The sequence below is a fragment of the Cucurbita moschata genome, unplaced genomic scaffold, assembly GCF_002738365.1.
Source record: "Cucurbita moschata cultivar Rifu unplaced genomic scaffold, Cmos_1.0 Cmo_Scf00006, whole genome shotgun sequence".
Classification (NCBI taxonomy): domain Eukaryota; kingdom Viridiplantae; phylum Streptophyta; class Magnoliopsida; order Cucurbitales; family Cucurbitaceae; genus Cucurbita; species Cucurbita moschata.
The window spans coordinates 161617-171583 of record NW_019268522.1 but is presented as its reverse complement, the minus strand read 5'-3'; the positions used below and the strand labels follow the sequence as shown (position 1 = coordinate 171583).

General features: G+C 39.4%; 3 protein-coding genes across 3 annotated transcripts in view; 1 reads left to right on the top strand and 2 right to left on the bottom strand.

The window, feature by feature from the left end:
• The window catches only part of LOC111444072 (enhanced ethylene response protein 5), a 5394-nt gene extending 3768 nt beyond the window's left edge, over positions 1–1626 (bottom strand). Inside the window, exons 1-6 of the mRNA XM_023082009.1 lie at positions 1264–1626; positions 1039–1175; positions 852–945; positions 692–781; positions 523–588; positions 100–189 (exon numbers count right to left, since the gene is read on the bottom strand). Of these exons, the coding sequence (XP_022937777.1) occupies positions 100–189; positions 523–588; positions 692–781; positions 852–945; positions 1039–1175; positions 1264–1545 (759 nt within the window). The 5' untranslated portion in view covers positions 1546–1626. The remainder of the gene's footprint in view (positions 1–99; positions 190–522; positions 589–691; positions 782–851; positions 946–1038; positions 1176–1263) is intronic.
• A 20-nt stretch (positions 1627–1646) lies between these two features.
• Positions 1647–3588, top strand: LOC111444071 (ectonucleotide pyrophosphatase/phosphodiesterase family member 1-like). Its single transcript, XM_023082007.1, has one exon. The coding sequence runs from the start codon at positions 1778–1780 to the stop codon at positions 3200–3202; it is 1425 nt and encodes a 474-aa protein (XP_022937775.1). The 5' UTR covers positions 1647–1777; the 3' UTR covers positions 3203–3588.
• A 6-nt stretch (positions 3589–3594) lies between these two features.
• Positions 3595–6403, bottom strand: LOC111444073 (tetraspanin-2-like). The gene is made up of 2 exons (XM_023082010.1): positions 5749–6403; positions 3595–4061 (listed from the first exon to the last, which is right to left on the bottom strand). The coding sequence occupies exons 1-2, from the start codon at positions 6244–6246 to the stop codon at positions 3750–3752; spliced, it is 810 nt and encodes a 269-aa protein (XP_022937778.1). The 5' UTR covers positions 6247–6403; the 3' UTR covers positions 3595–3749.
• Positions 6404–9967: the final 3564 nt, after the last annotated feature.

Sequence of the window (9967 nt, the reverse complement as noted above, 5' to 3'; positions counted from 1 at the left end):
GGGGGGGGGGGGGGGGGGGGGGGGGGGGGGGGGGGGGGGGGGGGGGGGGGGGGGGTAGGTGGGTGTGTGGGAATGGAGGCAACCAAAACCAATTCTGACCCTGTCTCTTTTAGGGAACTCCTCAAAGTCAAATATTCGAGCTGTTTCAATGCTCCTTATCACACTACGGCACAGGTGCACAGTACCAAGCTGCAATCAAATTAGTTACTTCATCATTATATAACTAGAGATACATAGAGTAAGCTAAGCATCAGATATGATTTTAAAAAGTTGCTATAAATCGTAACGTTTCAACTAAACAGAGACTTTCTCCAACTACGTTTCTCTAATTTCGATCGCAACGATATCCTGGCAGATAACATTGTCACAGATATATGGCAACTTGAATTTATTTGTCATTAATTCAAATGCAATGGATAGTGTGCAGCAGGGAAAGTTGGGTACTTTTCGAAAACAATTGTTATCAAAACGGGGAAAAGAAATATCAAACTGAATCTGAAGATTATAGTAACAATTTCTTACCTTGAAGTATATCTTGAACAACTGACATGTCACATACAATGCTCCAACACGTTTAGGGCCTTTTCCCTAAAATACAATCAACAAAGTTTATGTATGCAAGAAAAATCCGCAAATCTAAAGTATCAATGCGGAAAATAGCGCAATAAATTGTTTGAACAAAGAAACATACGGCAAGAACACCAAACACTTTCATAAGAAATGAGCCAGCTCCTTTCAACTTTTCTGGGGATTTTCCATTTGAAGCGAGCTCTCGGTCGGCCTGTGAATACAGAAGCCTAATTAACCAGTTAACGAACATATGAAATTCCAAATAAGACCTAAGATCATACCCTCTCCGCAATGATCCTAATCTCGTAAGCAACTACATACAATGCTTCCAACGCCCAAGCTGAATCCCAAGACCGAAATTCCTGAGTGAAAGCGCTGGAAAATTTCCACAATTACAAGCACAATTACACGACTTCAAACTAAAAGTAAAGCATCAAAAATCAAGTAGATTGGAGGGGAAACAAATACTTGGCGGATTTTTCGAAAGCATGATAGGCATCAACCAAATTTCCGAGACGGTAACACTGCAATGCACGAAAGAAGTTCACCAATATATCTCCAAACTGAGAATATCTATCCGACTGTCTGATTAAACGATTGGCATCCTGTCAAAAACCAATCCTCAAACTTAAACTTCACCAATGATTAAAAACGGTGACGATTATCAGAGCTCTTGTAGACTTGATACAGTACCTGGAAAACGTTGAGAGAGTCGGCGAGGGCGAGAAGATTGGGGGAATTGGAGGAGAGAGAAAGAAGAGATTTGAGAGAAGCTCCATCTTGTGACGCAACAGAGTCCGAAAATCGATTCAAGTACTCTGTAATTCTTCTATGTGCCTCTCCCATGCTCAGGTACGCCATTGCCGCCTCCCTCTCTGCTGCAGTTCTCCAAGCCTTTCTTCTACAGTCCTGCTCCTTACCTCTGTCTGTCAATTCTACGGCGACGCCAAACGGTGTCGTTTCCTGATTTCGCATCTGTTTTGATGATACTTTATTCTGGGCCTATTCGATTAGATCGGCCCATTCAAGTTAATTCGGGAGGCCGGTTTTCCTTGGGCCAAGCCCATGAGAGATTAGTATAAATAAAATGATTTATGCCGCCAAGTACTATAATAAATTTAAATTAAAAAAAAAAATTACAACTGCGAATCATACACTCTGCTGCTGACTGGAAGAAGACGAGAGTATACGAACTGGTTCTTCCGATATGGGTCCCGATTCCAATCCGCCGCTTTGCTCTAGCCCGACGGCAGATCAGGAAGAAGACTCGTCTAGCCCGTCCACCGCTTTGCTCTCTTCAAACCCATCTCACAAAAGAAGCATTGTATTCATTTCTCTTACTTCCAGTACTTGTTTCGCTCTCTCCGCCGCCTTTGCCTTCGCCTTCCTCTTCTTCTCCGCCGCCTCCACTTCCGACGGCGTCAACTCCACCGCCCGTACTCTCTCTAAGCTGAAACGTCCAGTGGTTCTATTGATCTCCTCCGATGGGTTTCGATTTGGGTATCAATTCAAAACCTCAACCCCAAACATTGACCGTCTGATTGCAAATGGGACCGAGGCCGAGAGGGGTTTGATTCCTGTTTTTCCAACTCTAACTTTTCCTAATCATTACTCGATCGTCACTGGCCTTTATCCCGCCCATCACGGCATAATCAACAACTTTTTTCTCGATCCGGTGACCGGAGACGCCTTCACGATGGGTAATCACGACCCTAAGTGGTGGCTCGGCGAGCCGCTGTGGGAGACGGTGGTCAATCAAGGGCTCAGTGCAGCAACAGTCTTCTGGGTCGGTGCTGAGGTAAACAAAGGCTCATGGTCTTGCCCTGTAAATTTCTGCCATCACTATAATGGTTCGGTTCCATTTGAGGAACGAGTAGATATGATTTTGCAGTACTTTGATTTGCCTAGTGAGGAAATTCCTGTGTTCATGACTCTGTATTTTGAGGACCCAGATCATCAGGGTCACAAGGTTGGTCCTGATGATCCACAAATCACTGATGCTGTAGCTAGAATTGATCTAATGCTTGGTAAACTGATTTCTGGCCTGGAAAAAAGAGGGGTTTTCGAGGATGTTAATGTAATCTTGGTTGGTGATCATGGAATGGTCGGAAACTGTGATAAGAAGTTGATTTTTCTTGAGGATTTATCTCCATGGATTGTTATTCCAGAGAGGTGGGTTCAATCAAGAACACCTCTGCTGGCAATTCGTCCACCTTCTGATGTTTCACCTGCTGATGTTGTCTTGAAAATGAATGAAGCTTTGCAATCTGGGAAAGTTTCGAATGGGAAATATCTGAAAATGTATGTCAAGGAAGAGCTTCCGTCTCGGCTTCACTACAGTGCGAGCGATCGGATTCCTCCAGTGATCGGGTTGGTTGACGAGGGATTTAAGGTGGAGATGAAGAACAGTAAAGGGAAGGAGTGTGGAGGAGATCATGGGTATGACAATGCCATATTTTCCATGAGAACCATTTTCATTGGCCATGGTCCACGGTTTGCAAGAGGGAGAAAAGTCCCATCTTTCGAAAACGTTCAGATACACAACTTGGTTACTTCAATTCTCAACATCAAACCTGCTCCTAACAATGGTTCTGCATCATTTCCCCAATCTGTTCTCTTGCCTTCACCATAGAATCCTTAGCACATTACGCGAACAGATTGCCACGACAATTGTTTTAACTCGAACATCGTCGTTGCGAAGGAATCCCATATTGGCTACTTTAGGGAATGATCAGAGGTTTATAAATAAGGAATACACCTCCATTGGTACGTGACCTTTTGGGGAAACCCAAAGCAAACCCACGAGAGCTTATGCTCAAAGTGGACAATATCATACCATCGTGGAGATCCGTGATTCTTAGCACAAAGAAAAATGCTTATTTTCTTTAACGGACAGCTCGTGATTAGTTCTTAATGTAAGTGCGTTTCTGTTTGGTAATTGGCTGATGATCGTTCATGTTCTAATAGCTTGTCTCCCTTGACATGTTTATGAACCTTCTGCATAAGAAGATGTTGAAACTCAAATATCCAAAGCAAAGTAAACTAATAAACATTTAAAGAACTGATTCGAGAACTTTGTTCTACTGTCTTCCAACTCTACAAACTCAGGATTTCTAGATATGAAAAGAACAAAGGAATATACAAAGGCGAAGACGTCTGATTCATACAAACAAACAAGATTAGATCCAACCCTGTTTGTATCGACGAAAGAGGTCCTCGGTCTGAGCGTTCTTGAAGGCGCTGCAGCCGATTACATAGACCCAAATCAGGACAACCACAGTGACAATAAGAACCACATTGGCTTTCCTCCATTCCATCCTGAGATTCCCCAAGAGACCAGCCTTGCAAGAGTTGCAATTGTAGCACAGCTGGGTCTGGTCATTGCTCCAAACATAGCAGTCAGGGTCAGCCATAGGATTACCAGGGTTCAGCCACAGTGTTGGGTTCACGAAGTTATAACCACAAGCCGTTGGAGGTTTACAGCATCCTGACTGTTCACGGCAGTAAAAACCAAGACGTAAGCTTTTAAGTTCCTTCCAAGACTCGAATGCTCATAATGGACTGATTAGCTGGCAGCCATATCAACCAATTTAGAGCTATATGAACAGGTTTGGAATCAAAATGGACCCCCAATAAGATCTGAGCTGTCTACTTTATTGTTGGGTTATGAAATCTGAGCTGTCATTTAGGTGATTGTTTGAGATTTTATTAGCCACCCTAAAATTACCTTTCCCCAAAATTTACATAAACTTGGGCCCCTGCTTTGTCCTAGTGAGTCTACGGTTGGTCACAACCTCAACCACCAAAAGTGCCTACCCAATGTGTATTATGTCTAGGCCCCATTTTGACAATGGCCTTAGAAGGAGGTAAGAACTCGGACACCTCGTACCTCCGACATGATCACATTACTTACTTCTTGCTTTCAAAAGTGAAGATTATTCTCCCTACAAATCTATACACTTTTTAAGGGATCACTCAATATAGAATTGCTTCGAGAAAATGATTGATTCACCGAAAGAAAAAAAATGCACCTTATTGGTATAGGGGATCACTCGGGAGTTTACAAGTAAGATCGAATGGAGTGAACACAAGGAAATGAAAAAGAAAATGATTCCAAATTCTTGCTCAGTAAATACCGACTTGAACCGTAAAAGTGAAGAATACTTCTATCCCAATAGGATAAAAAACATCCCTGAAATTTTCTAAAGGCTATGGAATATATTTTTATTTGCCAAAAAGCGCTTTATATCAATATTCCTCAACGTTGATTAAAAAAAAAGAAATTGACACCCTTTATTTACCCTTTACATTACAAAATCAATATATAATATATATATTTATATTAAGGTAACTTTCAAATCAAATGTTAAAAAATAGTGAATGGTATGGTAAAATTTCCAAATGAAACTATAGTTTAAAGAAAAATATTTAATAAAAAAATCATCATTAAATACATGAGACTTTTAGACTCCAAAAGTCGTTGGGACTTGGGACACCCAACATCAACAAGTCACATGCTCCTGCTGATGGAAGAGATAGAGATGGGTTACCTTTTATTTTCTTTTAAGAAAAAAAATAAATATTTATATATCCAAAACCACGAAAAAAAATAAAAATTCCAAAAAACATTGCAATACGGACCACCAAGGTTTCTAGGATCTGATGTGAAATGAGAACCACCATATTTAAAAATAAATTTAAAAAAACGACTTAAACTTTAAAATTAGTCTTTTCAAATAATATTTTTTTATCCAAATTTGTTAAATAGTAAATTATACGTCATAAAGATGAAATATATTTCTAAATTTTATAAAGTGAAAAGCAAGAAAGTCTTTTTTTTTTTTTTAATTAATTTTAAAAATAAACTAATGGTGAAAAGTCTGAGGACAAAAGAACTTATAAAACTGAATTTTTTAAAAGCACAAAGTAACCATAAACCTAAAAAAAAAACCAAAATATTATTTTAATTTTTTTTTTAACCAGAAACAATTTTAAAGCTATTTTATTTTATTTTTATTATTATTATTATTATTATTTGATTTTTAAACAACCGACTCACCGAGCAGGATTGCGGTCTGAAAAGCCAATCAAAATCAAAGCAGAGGCGTATGGAGCATATTCCAAGAAATTAAATATTAAAAAAAAATCTAAATTCAAGCCTGGAATTAAGGAACTGACCTGAAGCGGCGAGATGTCCGCCGCGAAGAACTGATCGGCGGCGACGTACAGCTGGTTAAGCTTAGGACAAGTATTAGATTCAGCCAAGCACGTTCTTATCTTTGGCCAATTTCGAGAATTAGTGAGATGATTCCTGAGCCAGGACGAGAATCCGTCGAGCCGGTACTCTTTGAATCCGCGGCCCATGACGGAGTAGCTGCCGTTGGGGCGAGTGACGACGAAGGTGAAGACGAGAAGGACGAGCAAGAGGCCGATTAGAAGAGCCATACAGAAGAGGTAAAAGGCTAATAACCCTTGTCTGTTCCAGTAGGCACCAATGAATCCGGCTAAGGAGACGAGGAGGATTAAAACGCCAAGGAGAACCACCGGCCACCGGAAAAAATGGATGCATCCGTTGTCGGGCTTGGAAGCCAGCCAAATTCCAGCGCCGATTATAGGAATGGAGCAGAGGAGAGCCAAGAAATTCACAATTGCTGTGATCTTGTTGCTTACACCCATCGGGTTTTTCTCTCAATTTGAATGGCCAATGGGGAAGGAAGAATGAGCTAATGGTCGTGCCGTCAAGAGTTGTAAAGGAAAAGGACTGAGGGAGAAACGACACGTCGTACAGAGATGTTGTGGCTTCATCAAGTTTCATTCCGTGTGAAGTAGTAGAGCGTGCTCCCACGTGGCACATTAATTTCTTTTATTTTTTTACTGTCCTGAAAAGGATAAATAATAAAAGAGGTTAAATTAAACTTTTTCATTAATTTTATTCCTTCAATTTCTCGGATCTTGTAAAAGAAGCGCTGAAAATAACCGGTCTTCTTTCCGTACCTCGAGTGGTTAGTTGAAGCTAAGAAGTTCATTGTTTCAGCGTTGGGACGAAAATGGAAGGCATGTGCTCAGATTCTGACCCAACCAGATCCCAATTTGGCCATTTCCGAGTTTATTCCTTTTTGCTGCCGACGATTCCTCTTGTATGCCTCCTCCCCGACCTCTTCGTTCAAAGTCGTCTCCACTTTTGTCGATGCCATTTACTGAGTGAGACTCTTTTTTTTTTTTTTTTTTTGTATTTTTTTTTCTGATTCTAAGGGCTACACTATAGAGCCTGAGTCCTCAAACAAAATACACTCTTTGTTCCATATCTATCTTAAGGGCATGACTTTAATGTCATATTAGAAATTACACTCTATGCAATAGTATGATATTGTCCCCTTTGAACATAACCTTTCATAAATTTCTCAAATAGTCCATGATCATTCCCTAAATTAGGGGATGTGGGACTCCCTCATGTACCCGTCGACTCCATAGCTTTGCAGGACAAGTCTCGTTAACAACTTCGAGCAAAAGTTCATCTGCTAACGTCGTTAACAAGTCTTTGGCTAGAGCTTTCTTAAGTAGGAATAACCCTTAGTCATAATGCTTAAATAAGCATATACCGATAGGAAAAGAACAAATTCTGAAACCAAACCGGTTCCAAGTGTTGCCTAAAGCTTATATAGGACACAAAACGTGGAAGCACTTTCGACGTGGGATAAAAAGACGCCCCCCAAAAACGTTTTAGAACAGTGCTTGGACAGATGAAATGTTCAATAGTTCTTGCAATAACATGAAATGTTGAAGCATCTTACGATGTTTGGCTTAGAATGTCCGTATTGGAGACATGGCCTCCTTATATATGGGTTTCTTAAGAGAATTGTCTATTCACGTTTTTGCCCTTTCATTTTTATTTTACATGTATTTTCTTTCATCCTTTTTTATTTACTAATAAAAAAAAATTATTTTATAAACAAACCTACAAAGCTAACCGTATTTATATCTTTCATTTACACGTAGAATAACATAATCATCCAATATTGTTTTTCGGTCTTCCTCGGGGACTCTTTTTGTTCTCTCTGGCGCAACGTTGAGTTCATTGAATATGTCAGTTTCTCCCGCTCCCGCTCTCTCTCTAAACCATCTGTGCGCGGTTGATTCGGTTGTTAATTTATTTTCGTCGTTCTCTCCGGTTTTGTCTCGGCTTATCTTTTCGGATTTTCTCTCTCATTCCGTCTATTGTTGATGTTTTCGTTTGTAGGACGGCGATCACCGATGCACTCGAGAGTACAACCGCCTTGGATAGCTCGTAAACCGCCGTGGATGCCAGCCGGTTCCTTCGTAGGAGACCGAGTGCTACAGCCGGTGGAGACGAGTACGATAAAAATTTGAGGCCGAACATTCGTGGAAGTGATAGTTCGCCTCCGGATCATGCAAGTTTTAATGGTTTATTGGCTGCAAAGAGCTCTGAGGAGGTTAAGGATCGAAATGACGCTATTGAAAATCCGAATCTAATGGAACCGGAGAAGGATCCGGTGACAAGGCCGAGAGTCGAGGTAACGCCAATTTTGATGTTTACGCTGTGAAATTTACGTATCGGCCGACGAGCCTCTGAGCTCTGTAGCGATATTCAGAGAAGTATGTTGAAATTCTTGGTTTATTTTAGCTGTCATATTATTGAACTCGCCATTACATTCGTATATACATCCGTTCTTCCTATTAGATATCATAAGTAGTCACAAACTGGATAGCTGGAAATATTAAACGACTATCTGAGGTCGATTTTCTGTTTCTGAAGTGAAATTATGCTTTGGCCGACTGCTTATCGAAGGAATTTTTCTGTGATGGAATATTTGTTCAAACTATCTTGAAATGACATCAAGTATACTATACACTCGTAAAACTATGGCTAACACGCCTTGTTATTTCTGGCTTAAGTTTTAGATCAGATCTGATGGTTAATGCATATATAATGCTCACCATTTTATTCACTTTAAATGACAGAGCCACGCAGATCTGTTTAACCTCTGTATAGTAGTGCTTGTTGCTGTAAACAGCAGACTAATCATTGAGAATCTTATGAAGGTGTGCCTCCTCTAGAGTCAGTTCATGTGAACTTGGCACACAACATAGAAGAAGAGAAATTTGCTAGTTTATTCTTTCATTGTTTTTCGTTTAATCAATTCTGGAGGAGTATTGTCTCTTAGGTTTAGTGTAATTTCTCTTTCTGTAGTTTGGCTTGTTAACTCGAGATGTTTTGTTTAATTGAAGATCCTTGCGAGAATGGCCACTTCTAATGTGTTTGTATATCTGTATATTTCGTTTGCTACTAAAATAAAATTTATAAGCCGTTATTAGTTTATTAGCATATGTATTTATAAGCCGTTTACAGCCTCTCTCCCTGTATTCTCCCCTTCTTCTTTTCTTGTTGAGAAGATGGCTATGCAGAAACATATCTTTGAGCCTGTAAGTTTTCTTAGTTAATTCTCTGGGAAATTTGCTCAAGATGGATTCCAACTGTGTATATGATTGTTTTCTTTACTTTTTTCAGGGTAATAACTGTTCCTTCGGATGGATTTCAACTGTGTATATAATAACTAGACGCTTACTGACTGAAATTGTAATTATAACCACTGTTGCAGTTCTCCATCCAGTTTTCATGATTCTCAGGTCAGTTAAGGTACTTCGCACACAATATTTTAGGAGGATTATCTGCTGAGTGTTAGACAATTTCTAGCTTTATTTATAGATTGCTACTCATGTTTTTAACATGTTGAAATTGCTTACATAATGTTATTGTATATTTTTAATGTCGACATAAGCCTTATGGAGAGGTAGAATGAACCATGCTGACTTTAAGCAGACAGTTCATTATTGATATTTCATGCATAGTTCTTTTGCAATTTCATTTTCTGGATAGTATGACAAAAACAGGTCCAACATGCTTGATGAGAGAACAGAGAAATCCATTTAACTACACAATCTAGCTTTCAATAATACAGAAAAATGGAAAAACCGTCTCGTTGTGTTATTATTAACATTCTCACTATCTATCATATAATTAGGAAGGGCATGTTGGCATTAAATTTCATTGCAGCCTTCTATGTTGGAAACTATCTTCTCTTAATTTGTAGAATGAATTTGTATCCATAGTATACCAGCTAAGTCTCCTTAGCTTTCTAGATATTCTGGAATATGTAATCTACCGTTTATCTGAGGAATGATGATAAAATACATGATGGAAATTTGAAGGCCAAGTCGCAAGGTGTACTATTTGATTTAATGACTTTAAACTGTGTAGGCTTGACTTTGCTGTTTAATCCGGTGTAACACTGATTATCTTTGCATGCATTGTCCGGTTGTAATTGGTCTCACATGCTCATACGAATCATGACATGAGAGTAATTTACAGATTAGTTGA

Excerpts from the sequence above, each read along its gene's own strand:
- LOC111444071 (XM_023082007.1), top strand. The coding sequence starts at position 1,778 with ATGGGTCCCGATTCCAATCCGCCGCTTTGCTCTAGCCCGACGGCAGAT.
- LOC111444073 (XM_023082010.1), bottom strand. The coding sequence starts at position 6,246 with ATGGGTGTAAGCAACAAGATCACAGCAATTGTGAATTTCTTGGCTCTC. Across the intron at positions 4,062-5,748 it reads CGGACATCTCGCCGCTTCAG|TCAGGATGCTGTAAACCTCC; the intron begins GTCAGTTCCTTA and ends TGCCGTGAACAG.